Source organism: Phodopus roborovskii, unplaced genomic scaffold (assembly GCF_943737965.1).
Source record: "Phodopus roborovskii unplaced genomic scaffold, PHOROB, whole genome shotgun sequence".
Lineage (NCBI taxonomy): Eukaryota > Metazoa > Chordata > Mammalia > Rodentia > Cricetidae > Phodopus > Phodopus roborovskii.
The window spans coordinates 14,573,400-14,598,449 of record NW_026125059.1 but is presented as its reverse complement, the minus strand read 5'-3'; the positions used below and the strand labels follow the sequence as shown (position 1 = coordinate 14,598,449).

At 50.6% G+C, this 25,050-nt stretch overlaps 1 protein-coding gene across 2 annotated transcripts in view; it reads right to left on the bottom strand.

The window, feature by feature from the left end:
• Positions 1-24,193, bottom strand: part of Rims4 (regulating synaptic membrane exocytosis 4) — a 56,051-nt gene extending 31,858 nt beyond the window's left edge. The window contains exon 1 of one of the 2 annotated variants that reach the window (XM_051186690.1): positions 23,936-24,193. In XM_051186690.1, the coding sequence (XP_051042647.1) occupies positions 23,936-24,032 (97 nt within the window). In that variant the 5' untranslated portion in view covers positions 24,033-24,193. The remainder of the gene's footprint in view (positions 1-23,935) is intronic. The other variant, XM_051186682.1, reaches the window with a different exon arrangement.
• Between the last annotated feature and the right edge of the window lie 857 nt (positions 24,194-25,050).

Below are 25,050 nucleotides of genomic sequence, written 5' to 3'. Positions count from 1 at the left end.
GTGTGTGTGTGTGTGTGTGTGTATTGCCTTCCCTGATCTGTAGTCATGCAGCCCTCTTTGAGAAGAGGAAACAGAATCCCTGTTGGTGGCAGAGGACAAGGTGTCCTTGTCCTCCCATCCTTGGCTATTTATACCTGCAAGGATGCAGGTTCAGATAGAAGCTGAAATACAGAAGGACCACCAGCTCCCAAGGGAGGGGTGCCACCACCCTCTCTTGGTTCCCAAGTTGCCACACAGGGTAGCCAAGGGCCAGTGCCCCTTCCTGGGTATATCCAAGTGCTGCCAGCTGGTCCCAACCTTGCCTTGCTTCTTTAGACACCAGATGCACACGCACGTGCCCTTGTCCTAGTGGGGGAGGGGGGGTCAGGGCACTGAGCATGGCAGGTGAAGTCCTTGTTCCTGGGCCCTTCCAATCTGAGTGGAAGAAACAGCCAATGGGACAAAAGGGCCGGCTACACGTGCAGGAAGTGCTTAAAGGGGAGTCTTGTCATGGCACCTGCCGGGTCCCTAGCGCCTCAGAGGGGTTCACACTCGAACTCAGGAACCTGAGGCTCACACTGTGGCTCAGGGAGCCTCCAGGGGAATATCAGTTTGTTGAAAATACTACGTTGCAGATGTCTGTGGTGTGTAAGAGACCAAAGGATCCCATCTCAGACCAGACAAGATCCATTCATTTGTTCGCCTGCTCATGAGGTATTTTTTAAACGTGTTTTATATGGCAAGTGCTATTCTAGGCCCTGGAACTCGCAGGGGAGACCAAAGTCAGCAAACATCAGACGTGACAAATATCAGCAAGAGAACTCGTGTATGAGATTGGGAGAGAGCTGAAGAGGGAAACAAGGTGTGGCATCACATACTTGTAATCCCAACACTCGAAAGGCTGAGGCAGAAGGATTGTCACATGTTCAAGGCCAAACTGGACTACACAGTGGATCCAAGGGTAGCGTGGACTACAAAGCAAAGTTCTGTCTCTAAAAACCAGAAGCGAAAATGAAAACAAAGGACCCTGAAGGTAGTAAGGAATAAGCTTGTGAATATCTATCCAGAGAAGAGAACATAAAAACTCCATAGCAGATCTATATACAGCGTGCTCAACAAACAAGTTAGAGATGGCTTATTCACTAAAGTGCTGCCTGGCAAACACAAGACCTGAGTTCAATTTCCAGAGCCAACATAAAAAGCTAAGCATGGTGGCTTACACTTGTAACCCCAACTCTAGGGAGTGGGTGTCAGGGGGATACCCGGGTATTGCTGGACAGCTCTGGGTCAATGAGAGACACTGTTTTAAAGAGAAAACAAAAGCAGGGTGGATGGCACCTGAGAAATGACAGCTAATGTCTCTGACCTCTGTAGTGTGAGTACGCACATGTATTTCTACACACACACACACACACACACACACACACACACACACACACACATACACACACACTGGCAAGAGTGGCTCAGACTATATGAGATCAAGATGCAGGAAAGGGGGCTAGAGAGATGTCTCAGCAGTCAAGAGCACTTCCTGTCCTTGCAGAAGACCTAAGTTTGGTCCCCTGTACCCACATGAGGCAGCTCCCAACTGCCTGTGGCTCCAGGGGATGTGACGCCCTCCTGCACACATGTGCACATATCCCCACACAGAAGCATGTGCACATACGTAATAAAAAAAAACATAAACTTATGAAGATGCAGCAAAAGCGAGAGAAGGCACGGTTTGGAAGACAGGACCTCCAGTCTGGAGGCCTGACTGACATACAGTGATGATGGCCTTGGCAAAGACAGTGTGATGACGGTAAAAGCACAGTAAAAGCAACCCTGCGTTCTCTGGGACTTATGCCTACTTCATAGATGGGTGGCTGCGGCTCAGCAAGCCTTACACTGCCTGCATTCAGCAGAGTTGGGGTAGGGACACCAACAGCAGGGACCTGAGCCCCTGTCTTCCTCTAACACACCCAATCCCATTCCATTTAAACCAGGAGCACAAGTCTCTGAGTTCTTAATCCCATGGACTCCCTTGAAAAATCTATCGAGAGTTGTTTCCCTCCAGAGAATAGTTCTGATCTCCAAAGGGAAAAAGACTACTTGTACAAAAGTCCATGAGGTTTGAGGTCATGAACTGAAAATAAGTATTTTCTAAACATTGGGGCTTCCAGGCATCAAGACTTAGATTGGCTAATGAACTGGACCAGGGACAGTGAAGCTGGGGTCACGGCAGAGAAAGGGAACAGAGGGAAATGAATGAGGGTGGCATTAGTTGACGCTCACCTCACCAGCAATAGACAGGCATTCAGTCTGAGCACAGGTGCATTTTAAGCTACAACACTTTTCTCATTTCCTTGGGGTTATCTTTGTTGGCCAGGAGTTTCTGTCCCATGGAAAGAGGGCAGGTCCAAAACCCAGGTTCCCTAGAAGAAGGAACACATCAGCAGACTGCTCATTCCTTGGATAGGGAGGACACTTTCGTGGAGGGAACATTTCACAGCCAGCCAGTGCCAGCCCTGAGCCTCGGAAATCTGAGAGGACCTAGGCTTGGGCTCAGGCCGTGACAGAGTGTGGAGAGGGGCCTGGCCTCCGGACAGAGAAAGGGTATTTGGCCGTATCTGCAGCTGACAGAGCAGATCTGAGACCAAGCTGACCGAAGTACTTGTACACCCAAGGACCCATTTTGCCTTCAAGATGCCCAAAGGCATCATAACTAGGTCTCCAGTGGTATTGTGTATAGAGAGAAGAAAGTTCCAATAACTGTCCCTAAACTGCCCAGCACAGAGGAAAATATGGGGCTGAAGCTGAAGAAGTCTCTGTATCCAGTGCAAAATGACCTCCCAGCCCCCTTCCTTCTTCTCTTCTCATAGGGACTGCTGGAAAAATCCGATGAAGGTAAAGGGAAGGAGAGAAAGATGTGGAAGAGATGAGCCAAAGTCTCCCACCTTAGCAGCTGAGTGGATTTTAGAAGCTGCCCTTCTCAACTTTTCTAACCTTTATCTTTCTCCCATCTTACTCCTTTGTTTTGTTGAGATGGGGTCTCATGTATCCCAAGTTGGCCTTGAATTCTTGGCCCTCCTGCCTCCACCTCCCAAACGCTGGGGCCACATGTGTGCCACAACCTGGTCTGTGTCGTCTCATCAATAACACTGTACTACCCACCCCACCATCATGATGACAGCCGTCGGTTAACTTGCTTGCAATGTGCCCATCACCCAGGGCAGGGATAGCTCACACACTAAGCACTCAATGAAAACGTTTTGGATATTGATTTCACCATTCAAAAGTCCTTGTGGTGCTTTGAAATAAAACGACCCCCAAAGGGAGTGGCAGTATTGGGAGGTGCAGCCTTGTTGGAGGAAATGAGTCACTGTGGGGGCGGGCTTTGAAGTTTCATGTGCTCAGGATACCACCCAGTGTGGCAGTCGACTTCCTGTTGCCTGCAAGATGTAGGACACCTGGCTTTTTCTCCAGTATCACGACTGCCTGCATGTTGTTATGCTCTCCGCCATGATGGACTGAACCTTTTAACTACAATCGAGCCATTACTTATAAACGTTCCTTTATAAGAGTTGCCGTGGTCATGGTGTCTCTTCACAGCAATAAAAACCTAACTAAGAGAGTCCTCCATAATGTAATGATAGTGCTGGGCCTTGCTCCCACACACCTACTTAATCTTTCCAGTGACCTGACTGTAAGAACCACGATGTCCCCCAGCTTACTCAAGTAGACGCTGAGACACAAAGAGATTAAGGATACAGCCTATGGAGTAGGACAATTATAAAGAAGGGAGTGTTTGAACTTGGGTCTGACTGTATTTGAAACCCATGGTTTTTGTTTGTTTGTTTGTTTGTTTGTTTTTTGCTTCTCAAAGTAGTTATTTTGTGGATAACAAAGGTGTCCATTGTGCATGCTGGGGTGTCCATGTCATCACTGTGTTAGGGTTGATGGTGAAGGTGACTTTGGATACAATAGGAAGCTGCCTGTTGGTGGAGTAGGAGCCCCAAGAGGCTATGAACTCCTTCCCTATCACTGGAGGCACCCAAGAGAGACTAGAGACTATGCCCCCATTCATCAGGGAAATCAGAAACTGAGCTGTGGTTCCTGGATGGGGACTAGACAGTACGCTGCATCTCCAGTGTGGCTGAACACAAGCATGACCAGGGAGCCTATGAGGAGATGAGTTCCCAGGCTTCATGAAGATACTTCGTTTGATACCTAGGTTGATCTGGGAGTCCAGACAAACATGGAATCCAGGACCAGTAAAAGTGGGGCAGGGCCCCTCACCTAAGACTACAGGACTCCAGAACCACTGGGCCCACAGAACACAGGGCCCACTCTCACTATGCAGTCTGCTCAGCTACAGAGAAGAGAAGGTCTGGACAGGACTGTATCCGGCATGGCCACTGATCCATCAGCTCCTTCTCCCAGGCTGCTTCCTCCCTGGGCTCCCCCAGGAAGTGTCCCTCCCTCCACTTCCCAGAGTCAGGAAGCCTCTTATTGAGCTTCCACACCAGAAAAGTCTCATCTGGGGACCACTGTGTCTACTCTACCTGCCTCCTGCCTCGGAAGGCTAAGACGGGGCTATTATCGTAAGCCTGTGCACCCAGCCCAGAGGGTGTGGCCCTGTGTAGATGCTCACGAAGGAACTACTCACAAACAGGGCCGCTCTGGTCCATGCAGGACAGACAGGAGGCGGCAAGGGACGCAGCCACTGCAGGGAGGAAGTAATCCAGGTCACCAGGTTGGGAGGAGACAACCTACAAATGCTTCCTGCCACTGTGTAGAAGAGGCTGGGGCTATTTATAGTTCAGAAGCCTTCTGTTTCTACATTGAAATGCAGGGCCAGGCACAGAATAAAATCCTGGGGAGGGTTGTCAGTTTTCCATTTTATTTACTGATTGGTTTTACAAGAAAAGCAGGGAGAGATGTGCACCATGGCCCATCAGGCTGAACTGCACACTCTGTGCTGTCCCTGTGCAGCTGGAACAAGCCCGTGACCAACAGCCCAACAGCAGCATTCAGTTCTAGACCTGATCCCAGAAATGCGAGTGAGACCAGCCTGCCAAGGTCTTCTGAGGTGGTTTGTGAGCAGTGGTGGCTTCAGCTTACAAAACAGCGTCACAGTATAACCCTGCTTTGTTTTAAACAAGTCTTCCTGTGCATGTGTCTTCTCTCTGTCTCTGTGTGTTTTTCTCTCTCTATTTCTCTCTGTTTCTCCCTGTGTGTTTCTCTTTCTCTCTCCTGTCTGTCTCTTCTGAAAACAACCCTAGTACATTCTACTTTCTTCTACTTTTGGACTAAAAGATTAGGATGTTCCCCCTTTGGAGTATGTGTGTGTGTGTGTGTGTGTGTGTGTGTGTGTGTGTGTGTGTGTGTGTGTATGTGTATGTGTGTGTGTGTGTTCATGCATGGAGGCCTGAGGTCAATCTTAGTTATCACTCCTCAGGAGCTGCCCACCTTGTGTTTTCAGACAGGGTCTCTCAGTGGCCTGAAACACACTAAGCAGGCTGGGCTGGCTGGCCACGGAGCCCCAGGAATCTGCATGTTTCTACTTCCTCAGTTCTAGGATAACACACATGTGTCACCATGCCTAGCTTGCTCCCCCTGACCCTCCCCTTACATGGCTTCTGTCTGTCTGTTTGTTTTCCCCTCCCAGTTTGCACTATGACCATACCCTGCATTGCCTGAGTGTGTGAGACCCAGTAAAGCCACAGAAGGTACCTTTCCGCTGTGTGTGCAGCCCCGGACGCTGGGAGGACACAAGCAAGGAGGCATACATGAAACCTCAGCACAGTGCCTGACAGCGCAGTGTGTGTGCAGGAAATGCCAGTGGGAATGGTAGATGTGTTTATAACTCGTGTCAAGGTTAAAATGCGGACCTGGGGGCCAGGCAGTGCTGGCGCACGCCTTTAACCCCAGCACTCAGGAGGCAGAGGCAGGTGGATCTCTGAGTCCAAGGCCAGCCTGGTCCACAGACTGAGTTCCAAGCCAGGGCTACACGGAGAAACCTGTCTTGAAAAACAAAAGAAAACAACAACAACAAATGTGAAGGTGGGAAGATAACTCAGTCGGTAAAGTAACTCATGTAGAAACCAGATGTGGGGTGACACTTGTAACCTCAGTGCTGGGGAAGCAGACCCAGGGTGATTCATGGAGCTTCCTGGCTAGCCTGCCAGGTCAAACCAGTGAGGGATAAGTTCAAAGAGAGACCCTGCCTCAAAAAGAAGTTTGGAGAACAACTGAAGAAGATATCCGACATAACAGGGTGCAAACCTCCACCCCCTACACACACACACACACACACACACACACACAGAGAGAGAGAGAGAGAGAGAGAGAGAGAGAGAGAGAGAGAGAGAGAGATGCAAAAGTTATAATGATGCATGGCAACTCTGCTTTTCCTGTAAATGAAAGGTATCCTGCGCTGGGACAAGATCACAGCCTGGGGTGCTCTGAGCCGAGGTCCAACCCAACCTGTTGGAAGTGTGTAAATGACTTCCTCTCTCATCCCTGTCTTCTGAACTTCAGAAGGACAGTGAAGGTGGAGGTTAAGCCCCACCCATCTCATCAGATCAACAAGACCTGAAAATACCATGTACTTCTGGTCTCCAAGAAGGATGCTTCTGAGCAAAGTTCTGGGGCCTTTTCTAACCCACCATGCCACCCCTCTTCCCCTGTATCCGCTTTCTGCTATACCTACTTGGCTCCCAAGAGACATAAATAATGTATCTGCTTTGTTCTCAGAAAGCCCACCCTGTGCCCAAGCCTGGGCTAGTAAACAGCTTCTTATGAACCCAGTGACTCTTAGCATCTGATGCACTGGGCAGTAGAGGTCCTGGCTCCACAACAACACCCCTGCAGGATGCAGCACACAGGAACAAGTACCAGTGAGTACTGGCTGTGTCGATGAAAGGTGGCCTGGCATGACAACCTGAGTGTGATCCCCAGAACCCATACGGTAGGAGGAGAGAACCAACTCCTGCAAGCTGTCCTCTGACTTCATGTGCACACTGTGCCATGCCCTTCTCCTATACACAAGATCAACAAATAAATAAAAAAAAAGCTTTTTTAAATAATGAAGGGCACTACAGGATAGGGGTTAGACCAACATACTCAAGGACCAGGCAGATGTGTATTTGAAATTACTACCGAATGATCCTGAGCCAAATTCAAGCCTGTCTCTTCTGTGCCTTGGTGTCTCCATCTGTGAATGGCTGTGACACTGTATTCTCCTCCTGGTCTGCCACCTTGATAATGGAGGTTAAGTGCTTGGAGCATCTGGCAGACACAAAGCACACGTTCCTGTTAGGACAAGGATAACTTCAACACTGAGAACAGCTCAGGATTTCAGAATGTCAGCACTTTCCCGTTGGGCTCTCCTGGTCGTGGCTCCTCCCTGGCTGGTGTGAAAGGATGCTGGGAACCCTCAGGCAGGCTGTGTACTGAACAAAGGTGCCTAGGTGAGGGTGGTGGTGGCAGAGGGGCGGCTTTGCTCACAGTGCGTATCCCGCTGATACTGGACGGGGGGGGGGGGTCATTCTCCAACTCACCCTCCCGGAGGAGATGTCTGGGGTGTGGGGAGGCACACCTTTTCCTGACGGGCACAAAAGTGTCGCCTAAGCCAGGCACCTGAGCCTATGATGTGGATCACAAGGTGGAAGAGACAAGTGGACTGCCTCGCTCTAGTTCAAAAGATGATGTAAAGGCCCCTAATATGTAGGGCTCTGGCAGGGTTACAACGAGACTCTCATACTTATTCTAAATATTTAAAAGTTATAAATCAGGGCTACTAAATAAAATATGTCCCCTCCTTCTATTCTGAGTAATATGTCTTCATAATGACCTTGAAGGCTGGGGCAGGTTCAGATTTAGAATCTGCAGAGCCCCGAGGCTGATCATGAAGCAAGGAGGGGGCTGGATTTCAGCCAGGGCCCACCCCTGCTCTCCATCCCCAGGCCCCACTGCACACCTGTATGCTGTTGGCACATGCACAAAGAACAGCATCAAGGTCGCTGGTCAGGTAACTGGTGGTGGAACCCACCCTCAGTTGGATGGACACGGGGAAGAGATCTGGATAGACCCAGTGGCCCACGGCTGGGTGAGCAGGGGATTCTGGGGTCCCCAGTCCTGGAACTTGTCCTAGCATTAAAGGCCAGGCAGGTGGGTCGTATCCCCTCTCAGACTCCCCATACCCAAGAGATAGATAGGGATTGACTGGAGGAGGGTCTGACAGAAGCAATCAGGGAGTCTGGCAACCCCATATCAGGTGAAAAAAAAAATCTGGGACCAAGGTGGTGACAAAAATCATGGCTAACAGCAGCCACCTCTATGCAGGTCACAGGAACAGTGGCTGATCCTTTTGAGAGTGTGACTCAGTTTTTACCTAACTCTTACAAATCTAGAGATTTGACAACTCCTGGGATGCAAGGTAGGCCTCCCCCACAAAGCCCAGATTTGGGAGTTCAAATTCTAAGACAGACCTGAGCATCTGTAGGTCTGGTCTGATTCGGAGCCCTTCTGGGGGCTGGAGATGCACGGCTGGGGTCCACCCCTCCAGCTTCAACCTTTAACTAAAGAATAGTTTTCCTTTTTTTTATTATTTTAATTTTTTAAAAAAGACTTAGACAGTCACCTCTGGAGAGAAATTATGGGTTTCAAGAGCTCTCGACAAAGAACCCCATTCCCGAAATGTAAAGCCGGCATTTTAAATTCGGTTCTTATTCACTGCTGGAAAGTATTAGAACGAAGATTACAAATTTAATAATGTAACACGGCAGGAACTGGCCCAGCCTCGGCTCTGGGAGAGTAATTTGTTTCTGCCTTCCAGTCGGCACTCCCTGCCTCCGAGCATCACCAGACCAGCCTAGTGGCACACTCCTGCCTTCTCTCCAGTGCTCTGGCCCACAAAGCAGCCTGGACATTGGCCCATCACAGGCCTGGCTGAGGGCCCATATGTGTGAGAAGAATCACAATGCAAAGGGACGGATCCTGACCTCTGACTCCATTCCTCCCCATGAAGCCAGACACGTCTTTGAAGATTTGCAAACCCCAAACCTATGTGTCACATCCCATACCTGCTAAAAAGTCAACAAGGGCTCTAACTGCCCTTAAGTTCAGGTGCAAGATGTGATCATGAAGTATGACCCAATGTGCTACCCCATCAGCCACACGGTCCTTTCTCTGGGCTCTCAAAGACCAAGTCTTTTTCCCACTTCGGGGCCCTTGCTGACAATGACAAGCATCAATATTTCTGGAGCACTGTCTCAGGGCTGGGTGAAGGCTCCTCTCTCCTAACCTCTGACCTATGAGATGGCAGCAAAGCCAAGAAGCTAAGCTCAGACTCCAAAGCCAGGCAGGTGGACAGGAATCCTGCCTCTGAGCCCTGCTCTGTGATCTTGGGTGGCCTCTGTGGCACGCCACTCTGTGTCTCAGTCTTTTTGTCTATAACATAATGAGCATCGTCACTCCTCCTTAGGACCACCATGCATAATATAATAATGAGCATCGTCACTCCTCCCTAGGACTGCCGTTTATAATATAATGAGCATCATGGCCCCTCCCTAGGACAACCATGTATAATCTAATGAATGAGCACTATCACTCCTCCCTAAGACCGATACGGGGCTTCGATGAGTTAGTGAGGTGATGGGTACCACGTGAGTAGAGCTAATTAGCATCACCCCCTTCTACAGCAAGAAAGATAATCTCTTCTGAGTGGCAAATAACATAGCTAAGGTCACGACTGCCAGTGGGAGCCTGGCTGGGGCTCTGCAGCCCTTGGTTTTTACCATCTTACTAGAGAACCTCTGGAAGACACAAACTGGAGGGCAAAATCTACCCATAGTTCTATCATGTGTGTGTGCTTGAAAGAGACAGAAGGACAGAGACAGGGTGGGATGAACAGAAAAGCCACAGGGACAGTGAGACTCAAGGACGCCACCTGTGTCCCCATAGCTGTCTATCAGAGCTTGGCACAGTGGCGTCCTGTCCGCTCTAACCTCTGCTGCCTGCACACATCAACTGTATTCAGCCCCCAGGTCTCAGCTCAGCTGCCCATGGCCTGGTTTGGTATGTTGCCTCATATGGTGCTTACCACAGGAGTGATGCAACCATCTCTTGTTTCTTTGGGTTGCCCCCAGACTAAGAACTCCATGAAGACAATGAAAGGGAGTTTGTCTTGGGTCCCCAGAACAGGGCCTGGTAACACAGCAACTAGAGAAAGGAAGGAAGGAAGGAAGGAAGGAAGAAGCTTGGGAGCCAGAGCTGCCTGTCCTAAACCAGTGCCCTGGGTGGAACACAGGATCACGTAAGTCCCCGGAGAAAAGGGAAAGCAAAGGACCGTAAATCCCACTGAAGTGGAGGAGTCCGGCAGTGCTTCCCAGAGGAGGGAGAGGCACCCCAGGAGAGGACAGCCCAGCAGAGGCACAGACATGAAAAGTAGAACAAGATCGTCAGTTGGAACTGGGGAAGTAGCTCACTGGAAAAGCACTTCCTTGACATGTGTGAAGTCCTGGGTTCTATCCAGCGTGCAAAATAGCATCAGGTGAAGAGAAGCCATTTTGAGCCAAGAAGCATCAAATGCTTGCTAAAGACAGAGATATGAAGTACAGCTCTGTCATGAACTTGATGTCTTTCTTGTTCATCCTTCAGCGTTCTCTCCAACAATGCCTTCTAGTGGTCAAGCACGCCACACCCCTAGCTACAGAGAGCTGTTGCCAATTCACACCGCTGTCCTGATCTCTCTTACCAGCTGATCTCCCTTACCAGCGACAGCATTTCTTTGCTTGAGGGCTACTCCCCATTCTGCTGGAAATCATGGCTATGACCCACTCTCAGCGCCCAACCCCCATTTCACTGGAAATGATGGCCATCATCCACTCTTGGCACCCACCACAGCTCCCAATACTAAGGAAGCTGAAACATAAACAGCCCAGATCCTTTGATCTGGGTAGACAATTCAAGTGTGCCTTCTGCTCTAGAGGTTCTCAAGCTATAGCCCTTCGACTAAGTTCATCTGTCAATAAAGTTTTATTAGGACCCAATGTCTGTTCGTTTACATACATACAGTTAGTGTGGTTGAAAAGCTGCAACGGATATCCAGGACCTGAAAAGGTCAAATTATCTGCTGTCAGGCCTCCCACAGAATGGCCCTGTATGAGAGCATCTCCCCAATGTCTCCAGCAAGGCTAACCTCTACTCAGAGGTCACCAGCCTAAAGGTTTGCTGTGCCCCGATTTCTTCCTTGCCTCACTCTCCCACTTCCCTCCTGGGCATCACAGACCACTTTTGTAAACTCTGTGAATAATATGCAGTCGCTATGTGATTTCCAACTCAGAAAAACCCAGCAGCTCCATGAGGCTCCTCTGCTGTTTAAGCTTGAATCCTCACCTCAGAGTCTACATCGGAGGAAACCTAAACCTGGACAGCAGGGCGAGAGCTGTTGTGTCCCTTCCGAAGAGGACCCTGCGGTCCTGAGATACACACACTGCTTCTTCCACAAGCACAGGGGACATCGTTGACTCTCAGCTTCTCCACCATTGAGCCCTGCCAAGTCCTGGGTTCAAGCAGCATCTTGAACTCCCAGGTTAGCTGCTGCTTTGTAGCCACACACTTGTTCAGCCAATGAGGAAACCGAGGTTCAGGAGGAGAATGACATGACCGGGGTCATCCAACCAGCAAACCGGCAGAAATGAGATCCCAAATCCAGGTCACCCTATGACAGATCAGCTTCCCTGTAAGCTGTCACATACCCTCAGGCAGCCTGCCTACTTCTCCAATTCAGGCCAAAGTTCCATGGGATTCCATGAGTTCGAGTAGATTGAAAACATTCTTTCTCGGCATGGAGGACTCTGTGCCTCCATGCAAAGTAGAAGTCAAGGCAGATGTCCTTCACGACGGCACTGGGGGAGAAGCCTTAAGAAGCATCCAATGCATACATATGTTCTGGAAGAACGAGAAATGTAGTACAGAATGCAGAAGAGACCACTGGGCTGGGTTCAGGCTTAGGTCCCAGCTCTCATGGGGTGAATGACCCTAGCCAAGACAGTATTCGAACCAGAGACACATTTCATAAATAGGCCTCTTGAGATAATCAGACCCACTTCACAGAACTATAGACAGGTGACATGCCATTGCCTAGGCATGGTCCAATACAGAGCTGGGCTCATCTACTTCCCCTACTCTAGTCAGAGGTTCCCTGACAGCGGATGTCTGGGCCCTATCAGTGATCTGGACATACCCTTTAACCAAGCATCACCCTCACCCTCATTCCCCAAGTGGCTGTCCTAACTTTATAGTCCCGCCGTTAGCTGATGGGAGCTGCCTGGCCCTAGAAGTATGTCTGCTCCTCAGCTGGAGGGCTATTGACATAGGAGATCAGAAAGCTGGTTTAGGATACTACCACTCTTGGTACAAGCAGTTGAACACCCATGGTGGCCCCTGTGTTCCTTGACTACCCCATAGGCATCTCTGTTGTACTATCCATCATCAGCCAAACCCAAAGCTCGGGCTAAGTGGTGAAGCAAGAGGGAGAGTTTTGCATGGCCTCCACATTGCTTTCCACTTGAAACAACCTCAAGGGTCCTAAGTTTCATCTATGTGCTAAGTCGTCTCTTGCAAGAGACACCCAGTTCATTGCCAAGTTTGAGGGTCCCTCCTCTCCAGAACTGATGATACCCACCAGGCAGCTTAAGGGTGGCCTAGCCCAGGCTGGGTGGGCCCCACAGACTCCTGGTTCAGCACGGTGCCCAGGCGTATGAAAGATGTTTCTCAAGACCTGTTCTGAGGCACTAATTAATTTCCACGGCAGGTCTCAGTCAGTGACACATCCTCCCACCCGGTCCCAGGGTGACTGCAAGTGGCATTTTCCAGGGACACTGAGTGCTGGAAATGCATGGTGCAGAACTGAAGCCTCAGGTGCCAGCAGGGTCCATCCATCATAGCACATGGCACAGCTGGGGTGAGGGAAGGCTGAGTCGTGAGTATAGGAAAACTGGCACCATTTCTGGCTTTCTTAGCTACCTGCTGTAAGGCTTCGGACAAATGAAGATGTCTCTCTGGTCCTCATCCAAGATAGCCAGGGTCAATCTCAGGGTTTAAAAAGCCTAGAATACGAAGCACTAGCACACTTTACTTTTAGTGTGCACCAGGCTGTCTATAAAGCACTTGACCAATACTGGCTCATTTAATTCTCATGGCACCTTTGCACTGGAAGGAGCTCTGATAAACAAACCCATTTTACAGATGGCTAAGAGTGGTTACTCCACCACAGTCACTCAGGAATACATGTCAGGGCCAGGACTCAAACCCAAACCTTCTGACTGTGAAGTCTGACTCTCCCCTCTGTTCTTTTAGGTACCCAGGACTATCTGGCTCCTGTGCAGCCTTCACAGTGCCTGGCTCCGTAGGCACTCTATTCAATGTGATAACAGGAAAGTAAGGATACACTAGAAGCCTTAAAGATTGCTACAGTGAGCCAGACATGGGGAGGGCATGCTTTGAGAGGCAGAGACAGGCAGATCTCTGAGTTTGAGGCCTGCCCGGAATACAGAGAGAGTTCCAGAACAACCAGGGAAACCTGTCTCATAAAAAAAGAAAAAATAAGACTGTCATGGTAGCTGTGGGAGGGAAGATGGACAGCTTCTCTGGTGGCCTTCTGTGCTATTCAGCTAGTTCCAACACAGGTGCTTTCATCCACAACTGTAACAGATGTGGTTGTGCAGTCCGGTACCAGTGCAATGCGCACATCTGAGATCTGGTTGTGCAATCTGGTCCCAATGTGCACATCTGAGATCTGGTTGTGCAATCTGGTCCCAATGTGCACATCTGAGAACTGGTTGTGCAATCTGGTACCAATGCACACATCTGGAGTCAGGAAGATCCAAGGATGCTGTGCTCAGGATACTTCTCACTGGACATCTTTAATACATTTAATTTTAGAATCTTCATACACAAATGTCCAACATCCTAATTAAAATTTTTATTTGTTTGTTTGTTTTTGGACTTTGAGATAGGTCTCTCCTTGTAGTCCTGGCTGTCTTGGAACTTACTCCATAGACCAGGCTGTCCTGGGACTTAGAGATCTGCCTGCCTCTGCCTCCCGAGTGCTTATTTTTTTTAAAATTATTCAATGACCCATCCACCAAAGATCAGCTAAAGAAGAACTCTGAATGAAGGACCTTGGGATGGGAAACAAGTGGGGTGTGAGGCCTTTTGTCTCTAGGAGATTCTGCCCATGTGGAAATGAAGCCCAACAGACTTTTGTTTGGAAGAAATGGGTACTGAGTCCCGGGTATTAGGAACTAGCAGCCAGCTGATCCCCGCCCCCGACGATGGGCGGGGCGCTCATGGCCATGTCATCGCTACCTCAGCCTTACCTGGTGGCTCAAGCTTTACCTGGCTGCCAGAGGACTCAGTTACGCATGCGCAAGCCCCCCTTTTTAAAGCAAGTGAGCCAAGCGCGCCCCCCTCTCTCTCTGGTCTCTCTCTTGCTCTCTCTTGCTCTCTCCCTGCCCCCCGTTCTCTCTCTCTCTCTCTCTCTCTCTCTCTCTCTCTCTCTCTCTCTCTCTCTCTCTCTCTCTCTCCTGCTTTCGGTTGGCCACCAGCTACCCCCTCTTTCTCCCTTCTCTCAATAAACTCCACGTGGGCGCTGAGTCTCGTGTTTGTGTTTCTTAGGCATAAGCTGCAGCAAAAGAACAACACCGAGGGCACGTGGGGAGAGGGCTCAGTAAACTGATTGCAAAGAACCGAGTCTAACCCCCAAAACACCCATAAAAATCATGGGTGTGATGCGCACCCCTGTAATCCCTTGTACCTCCCTAGTACATGGAGGCAGAGACAGGTGGATCCCTGAGGCTCACTGCCCAGCCAGTCCAGACTAACTAGAAAGCTCCTGGCCAATGAGAGACTCTGACTTAAAAACAAAATAATGCAATGGATGGTTTCTGAAGAGCAACACTTGAGGTTGCCCTCTGGTTTCCAGAACACATGTGCATACATGTATACATATGCATGCTCCCACATGAACATATACACATACAATCAGACGTGACCAGAGGAGACACCAAGAGTCACGGCTGTGCAGACTCCTCCCCTCTGACCCTCAGACAGCCTCTCGGGCTCCACGGACACACAGTGAACCATCATCCAGGCAGGCCCAGGCACTGCCACCCCAGCCTAGGGCACGCCTCCACCCTCACACCTTTCAACCAGCCATGCATGCATGTGGCCTCATTCCAGGAAGTCTACAGTGACCGGTAAGGCAGCAGCTCCTGTTTCTCCACATGTGGTACAAACAACCTCAAATCCTCACAGGATCTCAGTTTTGTGCAGTATTTTGTAACACACAAGGCTGAAGCCCACACCAGTCACCTATAATAGACTCACAGCTGGCATGGTGCAGCGATGTAGACCCAGGTCACTGCTACCCCAAGCCACCCCTCCAAGAGTGCAATCTATCAGCTTAGGTCACACCTCACCAGCAAACTAGCTCTAGGTGCCCTGTCTTCCATTTTTGAGTTTTATTTGGGTCAGATAAGAAGTTTATTACTTCACAGGGTCCACCTCCTGCTAATCCTCCCCTAGAAACTGGCCAACCTGTCTCAGAAGCATCTCAATAAACTGACTCAGCCAGCCCCTTGGCAGCACTTCTCAGCAGTACGCGTCTACATCTATGATCACTTTGACTTACTTCTTCCCAGTCGAGGTTGTCCTCGAATGAACCATGCATACACACATGGCTCTGCCTACTGTTCATCAGTGCGGGGCAGGGCAGTGCCCTGTTCCACCTAGCCCTTTGAGGTGTCAGAGCTGCCTGTGTCCAGTCCTCGGCTTGTGACATCTTCTAAGCTACATTGCTGCGTTCATCACTTGTTCACATGGCTTCCCAGAGGACACAGGAAGCTGACTGTATGTCTCACACAGCTGAGGTGCTTCTGAATCAGAGACCACGAAGGAGCAAGAGGGCCTGCAGATAACAGCCATCACTAAAGCCTAAGACATGGGAGGTGCCTTCAAAGGCCTTTCATTTGAGCTGGGGAGATGGCTCTGTCGGTAAAGCCCTTACCACAGGTGCATAAGAACCTGTCTGATCCCCAGAACCTACATAAAAAAGCCACACATGGTAGACACATTTGTAATCCCAGGGCTGAGGTTCCTGGGCTCCAATGGCTGGCCAACCTAGCATACTTGGTGAGTTCCAAGCCACTGAGAGACCCTGACTCAAAAAAAAAAAAAAACAATATAGATAGATAGATAGATAGATAGATAGATAGATAGATAGATAGAGCCTGAGGAATGTCCCTAAGGTTGACCTTTACATTCATGTACATTACACACACACATACACACACACACACACCACAGAGAAAGAGAGAGAGAGGCAGGCAGAGAAGGGGGAAGGGAGAGAGAGGGAAGTGGGGAGCAAGCCTCTCAAGGACTGTTCCAGATTAAACAAGAAACCCTGGATCAGGGCAGTGTCTACAGACTGCCTGTGAACAGACCTAGGTAATCCTGGGGAGCATTGCTCAAACTGATGGAACAGCCATAGTAGTCACCACTGGCTAAAACCTTCTGTGAACTGGGTATGGGACACACAATTGCCGTGGCCACAACCATACATGTCCAGCTCTGGAGATGTGCAATATGTAATTCATCCCTTGCAGCAATATTTAAGGTGTCATCTATGACCGTGGCTCATCTTACAGAGGAGGAAATTCGGTGCAGAAGAAACTCGACCCAGGCTCCCCCAAGGTCAGCGAGAATTAAAAGAAGTAGGACAGAAGCCACGGTCTGCAGACCCCAAGCCTCACTCTCTCTTCCTTACCCTGGAAGCCCCCTGGGTCCCTCTCAGTCCTGTCAGCCTGAGAAGCCACAGAGCTGGGTCCAGTGAGGAAGAGGAGGCGGGCAAGCAGGGTGAGCAGGAAGAGGCCTGCCTGATTCCACAGTGCCTCCCACCTTCACCTTCAGCACCAAGGAAGCCACGCCGTGCACTCAAAGGCATAGCCATCTACACCCAAAGATGGGTCTGAGGAGTTCCTGGCCCCACCATCAGTCCCTGCTCACACAGGGGCCATTTCATTCCCCACTCTGGACCTCAGTTCCCCACTCCAGACCACCAGATACTCCTGATCACTCCCTACCAGGCTATGATGGTCCCCGACTGCTAGCCAGATCCCACCTAGGTTTCTGTTCCCTGAGTCACCCTGACCTCAGGGCCTTTGTCCTGGGACACCTTCCTGGAAAAGCTGGGTTCTTTGTCATTTAGGCGTCAACTCCGCTGTCACTGCCTGATGCTTGCTATCTCCTCTCTTGTCATATAACACAGTCTGAAAATATGGATTTTTAATTGATTACATAGTTATTGTCTAAATGCCCCAGGCCAGGACATAGCTCCATGTCTGACTCGCTTCCCGGTACGTCTCTAGCACCTAAAATGTAGTTTGGCACTGAATAACTTAGTGAATAAATGCTGGAACAGCTCAACAGCCAAACTCTAGCCCATTGTTAACGTGTGACCTTGGCAAGCCATTCTGCCAGCCTGAGCCTCACTTCTTTGCCTAATGAGGAGAAGGGACCATCCACTACTTTCCAATGGTCCTTCCAGGACAGCTTATCTTAGAAAGCCGGACCTGGAACCCACCCAGTTTGGTCCATCCAAAGCAGGCAGCTAGCCAGGGTCCCAGCAGTGCCTACCCTGTCCCCACCTATGCCTGTGTCCCTGCCTGGCCACCCAGCTCTCTCACTCCCCCACCACAGAAACTGTTAATGAAGTGCGCACTGCTCGATGCAGTTACAATTACGGGGGCTAAGAATAAGGCGCTGACATCAGTTTCCAAGTGAATCAGAAGGGGAGGGGGGAGGAAGGAGGAGGGGAGTGGTGCTCCAGAGCTGTCAAGTAGAAATAGCACAGCGTTAAATATAATCTAGTCCTGGCCTACATCGTTCTGCAGAGGCAGGTGATGGCTGGGCCCTCAGGGCCAGGGCAGACAACTGGATTCTTCAAGGAGGCCATGCAGCCACTGCCGCTGGCCAGCTGGTGAGACCATCCAGGAATGGTGGTGTGTAGCAGGCTGCTGGTCCCTGGAGTGCTTATGTAAGCCAACAGGCCCCTATACCCTGGCCTTTGTCATTTGCCATTATGACAGCCTCTTCCCACATGGGAATTCATCTCAGGAGATGGAAGGTAGCCTCCAGGCAAGCATGGTTGGACTGAGATCACCACCCATGGATGGCTCCAGCTGACTAGGGTTCAGCATCTGTAAAATGGGTGTGTATGTGGCAGCAGCCAGCACCTCAGTTGATACAAGATCTATGAGGTTGCTGAGATTGTAGAAGGCAGGGGACACTACCAAGGAAGACTTTCAGTCATATCTCTCTCTCTCTCTCTCTCTCTCTCTCTCCCTTCCTTCCTTTTTTTTTTTTTTTTTTTTAATTTCCTAAAAGATCAGGGACGTAAAGAACATCTCTGGCCAAGATAGATCATTATCCCTCCCCCAACCCTGAACTCAGGAAGATGAAGGGATTCGCTTGAGGCCATGGGCCATGGAGTTAAATCCAAGCTCTATGATCTTTTCACAAAAGGACAGTGAATGGTGCAGACCTTGAGAATGGAAGGGTTCTTTCCTGGCAATTTTTAAAGGGCATACTGGCGATGTTTGCTGGGTAGAGGAAAGGCTGGAGACAGAGACGGGCAACTGGTAGGGGTGGGGGCTGCAAGGTAGATGGATCTTTCCTTCCCCTTCCCCACATAGCAGAGCAGGAGAGGGGGGGCTGCAAACCAAAGAACGCCGGACGAGGGGGTAGGCACACACCCAATGAGGGGACTGAAGAAAAGAGCTCTGGGGGTCAGAGAAAGCCCTAGCAGCAGTCCTAAGGCATGCACAAGGGTGTGTGTACGCACACACGTGTGCATATGTGTGCCTTGTACCTGGCTTTTCTGAGATGATTTCTTCAGGCTAATTTGACTCAAGTGCCTTGACTACACCCTCACCTTACTGCTCAACTTGAACTATGGAGGCTTCAGCTTTCCAAATCTAGAAGAATTCTGTCCAGCTCCCAAATTTGTGGGAGATTGTGAAGCCGGCTATGGTGGGGCAGAGCTGTAATCCAAACGCTCAAGAAGCTGAGGCAGGAGGATCACATGTTTGAGGAAAGCCTGGGCCACACAGTGAATGCATGGCCAGCTAGGGCTACTTTTCTTTAAAAAAAAAAAAAAAACAAGGAGATTACAGCTCCAGGTGGTAAACTGGAGGTGTGGGTAACAGATGACAGAAAAGGAAAGGGTTACAGAATGTGGCCTCTGCTGGGGTGAGAGAGGGAGATGAGGGTCCAGAGCCTAGATTCATGCTTTAGGGCACCCCTTCACCCCTCCCATGAAGATATGATATACTGAAGCCTCCCTGAATCATGTACACAGGCCAGTCCCCCCTCCCCCTCCTCCCAGAGCTGAGGGACTCACTCTGTTCCCACCATTTCTAGGGGAAGGACCGGGGCAGCAGGACATTTTGTTTCCCAGATGAAGCTCAGGTCAAATTTCAAGGACAAAAGTTAGCACTTGGCCTGGGAAAGAAAACTCCGCCAAATCCTGCAAATTTGGGAGGGAGGGTGAGATTTCAGTGTGGTCATTCCAGGTGCCTGGGGGTGCTGGCAGGAACTGGAAGCCTGATTCCCCCTGCCAAGATCTGTCTGGCAGGAAATGGGTAGCTTCACAACCTCAGAGTAACTCAAGCAACCACCTCCATTTCCCTCCGTTCAAAACCGGGGGAGGAGATGAGGGCTGTGGTACTAGTTTGTGGATCCCACCCACCATGCTCCCCTCAAAAAGATTTGGTCTGAGCGGAAGAGGGAGGTGCCATGAAGGGCTTTCCAGCCCAGAGATGTGGCCTTAACTGCTAGGAGAGGGACTGGTAGCCGGCTGGTGTTGCCATGGTAACTTCCTCTCTGAGCTGGATCGAAGCATCCATCCTATGGGCAAATCAGAGCTGGCTCCTCCAGCATCTCCGCCCTTCTCCTGGGCGGGCGGGGGAGAACTAGACGCCAAATCACTTGGTCAGGCTCAGGAACACTAGCCTCAGGTCCAGACCCTGATGTAACAACTTCTTTTGGTATCTACTAGGAAGGGGATACATCCCAGCTCCCCAACTATATACCCCAAGGAACAGGCCTGTGGGTGTGCTACAAATAAACTCATTAGAAATAGGAGGGAAATGGTAAGCCGGAATGCTTCCCACCTTCATTTGGCTTACAAACCCCCTGAAATACCCACCTTTTAGGCACTTCAAAGAAGGTGGTTCCCAGCTCTATGTCTGCAAACTATGATAAAAATCAGTCCATTAAAAGGATGACAGCTAACATTTTGAGATTTGAGATTGTCTTTGCCCAAGCACACAGGAGTCTTTATGGCCATGTTCAGAGACAACTCTCACTTGCTAATGAGACAGACCAGAACTAACATGTTTTGAGACACACTTCATGCCAGGTACCATTGCATAGTAAGTAGCAATCCTAAAAGCAAGTGTGCTTAAATCAGTTTTCCCAGACTTAAGCCCTAACCCCACACTTCCTGGCTAAATGACCTTGAATGAATTCCTCTGCCTAGACCTCAGTTTTCTTATCTGAAAATGGGGATGTTAGGTAGGATATTAATTTTAAGGGGATGTTATGAGGAAAGGTTAAGATAATGCACCTTAAATGCCTGGAAAGTCATGTAGCATATGGTAATAATTTTTAAAACACTGACACAACTAAGTCTACTAGGAGTACTATTATTTTCTTCCTCACGTAGCTGAGGAGAACAGGGTCACATGTCTGGCTCCTCCCCGCCCTAGTTGCCAGCCCATGACCAGTAAGGCTGAACAACAAAGACATGGGCACAAATATACAAGTGTCCCTGAGTGCTGCCTCTCTAAAGCCCCAACGTCCTTGGGAACAAGGCAAGGCAGCAGCATTGTAAGAGATGCATCAGAACATATGAGGGGAGATGCCTCTTGATGGGCAACGTAGCAACTTTTAGCGATCCTTTTCTTGGGCTCAAGGGTGTTAGAGAGACACAGGAAGAGAAGGCAGCTCCTTCCTAACCCACTGCCCAACACTCCTAAGTCCAATGCAGGGATGTGCTCTGCCCCATTTAAAGCCAAAGGAAGTCTCCTCCTCAGCCTATGACTCAGGAAGCTAGCTGGAGACAGCAGGAAAGACTTGAAGATGGCTCTGGCCTAATCTAATGGATGGGGAAATAAGTAGTGACATGGGTTAGAAACTGCAACAAAGGGGAGGCTTCAAAAATGGAGCCACCAAAGACAGACAGGCAGTAAAAGGGGCCAGTGGGAGAGGGGAGGAAGTCAGGAGGAACCAAGTCTGTGATGGCCTCCTCTGGCTAAGCCAATCCCCTGTCCAGGACCCCAGAACCTATTCCAACTGCCTTTAAAAATTAGTTCAGCTCAGTGCTGTTTTAAAGGAAATAAACCCAATTTTCTTCTTTTAGGAGAAAATGAATGGATGAGACAATCAAGAGAAATTAAGCATCAGGACAATGGTTCTTACTTCCAACTCTTACCAGCCCTCGTTATTCTTCTAGATATGAAAGTAGACTTTCTCTTCCTCCCTCCCAAGCTTGAGACAGCCTTAGGGATGAGCAATCAATGAGCCCGAGATGCCCAAACAGAGCCCTGGGCTGCCAACTACTCCCCAAGGCCTCCTCACCTGGGAACCATTTTCTGCACTGAGATCTGGTTTCCTCCAGAAAGAGAGGCTACTGGTGTTCTAGAGAGAGCCAGAAACCTGGTTCTGCTCTCAGCTTTGTGCATGAGACACCAGATGACCTTGGGTTACACACGCATGCACACACACACACATGCACACACCACACCACACCACACACCAGGGCTTCAGTCATTCACACACATTCTCACAGACACAGACCCCCACCCCCATGTAGCCTCAGAGGGATGAAGAGGGTCTCTTACAAATGAAACACAAGAAACTCACTTAGAAGCCAAGAGGGTGATTAGAGGGGTGTTTAGAGATGGCCATTAATATTCTCAATGAAGCTATCTTTGACTCAAATGAAACCTAGAGTGAGTCCTGCAATAAGAGCCAAGGTGCCTGACCCACAACATGCAGCATGACTCTGGAGAAAAACCAAACCATGCCTGTCTCTGATGCTTCTACACACGTGTGCTCCTGCCCAGCTTGACTCTCGAGACACAACCAAGTGGTCTGCTGACATCAGTTCCGGCCTGGAAGCCGGCTCTCCCTCTACAGACACCCCAAGGCTCCCCCTCACCTCCTCTACAGCTAGCCTGATGTCTGCTCTCTTTGAGTTAGCTGCAACTACATTAGTGACCTCCCCCCAATTCCATCTCACCTGGTCTTGCCTAGAAAATACAACACTCCTCAGCTATGAGGAGATCAGCTCAGCTCCTGGGTCTCACTTATTTGACATAGGAGATGGCGTGTACATAGACTGGACATGTAACAACCATCTTCACCCTTAACTCCTGCCTCCAGGTCAGTAGAAAATTCTATCAGGTGTTGGCCTCAACTATGGCCAATCACTCTGGGGAACACCCCTTTTTCTCATCTCTTAACCAGTACCCACCTCTCCATCTCATAACATCCCCTGCTCAGAAAGCTCCAGCCAGCAGGGAGTTGAAACCCGAGCTCTTGAATCCCTTAAACTGTGCAGGAAATTTTGGGGGTTTTACATATATATATATATATATATATATATATATATATATATATTTCCTTTTGAGAGATAATTTGTATTTTAATCAGTATTGAACCCACTCGTTCCTACATACATACATACTCCTCTTCCCCGCCCCTCATTGACTTCAAATACTCTCAAATTATCAGTTCAAAACCATTTCACTCCACCCTCCCACCACATGGGAGCCTTGTATCTGAGGCATCATCATCTGCATTTTACAGACGAGGAAACTGAGACTCTGGATGGCATGACTTGTCCAAGGTCACGGCTTAAGGAATAGAGGAATAGAGCCTGGCACCCTTTGGGGGACCTCTGTCCCAAATCTTCTAGGTACCCCACCTGTTGTTGGGTTCCCTTCTTTACCCCAATCCAGACTCACAGCTCTCTGTACCCTCTGCCTGGTCCCAGGGTCTGAAAGCTGGTTTCTTCCCCCACCCCTGGACTGTGGCTACCTTTAGGGATTTTGTTTTGTTTTTGTTGGTTTTTTTTTTTTTTTTTTTTTTTTTTTTTTAGGCCCAGAAGCAGAAGGCTGAGTTGCAGGATGGCACCTGGGTTCAGCCCATCCAGAAAGGCCACTCCAGGGAAGGGACAAGAACACCTGAGTTAGGGACACACACCCGAGGGTGTGCTGGTGTTGTTACCACTTAAATTGCCTCACACCTCCCTGGGGAGGAAAGAGGAAAGGCCATCAGACACAGACTGCCCCAATCTGATTAGAGTCTGGAGCCTCAGCCTGTGGGGGAAGGGAACAAGAGACAAACAGGGGCACTCAAGACTTTGGCCTCTAAACAGGGGTCTTGGCCAGGAAGCCTCCGGATGCAGCTAAGACAAAGACCTCTGAGAGGTAAGGTCTGCACACAGCCTCCAAGGGCTAGAAGACCCATCGGAAGCCCAAGGGTGAGGCGGCCTAAACCCTAAGATCTGACTAGAGCTCATAGAAACCAGACTTAGGTGGTGGCAAGACGGTGGTCGTGGGGGAGTTGAGTCCAGGCGACCCAAGGGCCCACCTGCGCCAGAAGGGTGAGTGCAGATTATAGAGGGATCCCTGGGGCGGAGGGGCAGGACCAGAGCTTATCCTAGACCCCTGAGGTCCCGAGGGAGTGAAAGGGGCTCCTGGGTATGTATCCGGGCGGGACCGGGAGTGCAGTGGAGAAAGTGGCCGCCTCTCCCGGGCGCCCCAGGTCCCGGAGGGTCCCTGGCACCTGTATCCCGGGACAACCTCCCGGGGTGGGTGGACCGAGGCGCACTCACCTGCATCCTCATCGTCGAAGGAGTTCATGCACGGGAAGTAGATGGCGAGCGCCTCGAAGGAGGCGGACAGGCTAAGACGGCTCTGCGATCGTTCCATACCCGCACCCGCGCCAGGAGCCTCGGCCGCGGCGGCGGCGGGCGGCTTGGGCAGCTTGGCCGCCCCATTCTTGACGCGGAGTACGGCGCGCGGCGTGGTGGCGGCGGCCCGGGGCTCCGCGGGCGGGCGGCTGGGCTGGCGGCGGGGCTGGCGGCGGGGCGCAGAGGGCCGGACGCTGGCGGCGCGTGGAGCTGGAGACGCGCGGTGCTCGCGGCGGTGGCGGTGATGGTGGCGGCGGTGGCAGCGGCGCAGCGCGCTCTGGCCCGCGGCGCCCCCAGCCTGCCAGCCGCGCGGGGCGGGCCGGAGCCGAGCGCCGCAACCAATCGCCGCGGCCCGGGGGAGGGGGCGCCGCGGGCGGGGCGTGGGAGCCGCGAGGGTGCGGGCTGAGCCGCCGCTGCCAACCCGGCAGGTGCACGAGCCCGCCACAAGGCTGTCTGCGCCTGGCTGCTGCGGTTGAACCCCCAGTGGCCGCTCTGGCCCGTGGCTGTCCTCAGACTCGCTCCAGAGGCAGGTGGCCAGTCACCCCGTTTCAAGCAGGCCTCACCCAGAGACCCAGATGTGTTCAGAGGGACACAGTCTAAGAAATCCGAAAAACCTGCTAGATCCCCCTAGGACTCCAGCTCGCATGGAGACCCTTAGGCACACAAGGACCCACAAAGATGTATTCACACGAGAAGAGAGATCTCGGGCTCCCTCACACTGAGGGGGGGCACACAGAGACTCCTAGAGACAAGACAGCAGTTAAATCAACCGGCAACTTCAGAAGGTACATAGAGCCCTGTAGGGTCACAAGGAGCAACAGGCAGGACATGTCCTCCCACACAGCTGAGACCCTCAGATGCCACAAACCCCACACAAGTTCAGACAGTCACACAACTTATCATGCACACAGTCTTAAAATCTGCACACACCCTGGAAAGCTCTCACACACAGAGAACATAATCTCAGACCACCTCAGACACTTAGCCCCCCTCCTGCCATAACCTGTGTGTCAAAAACTGGGACAGTTACCCTCAGA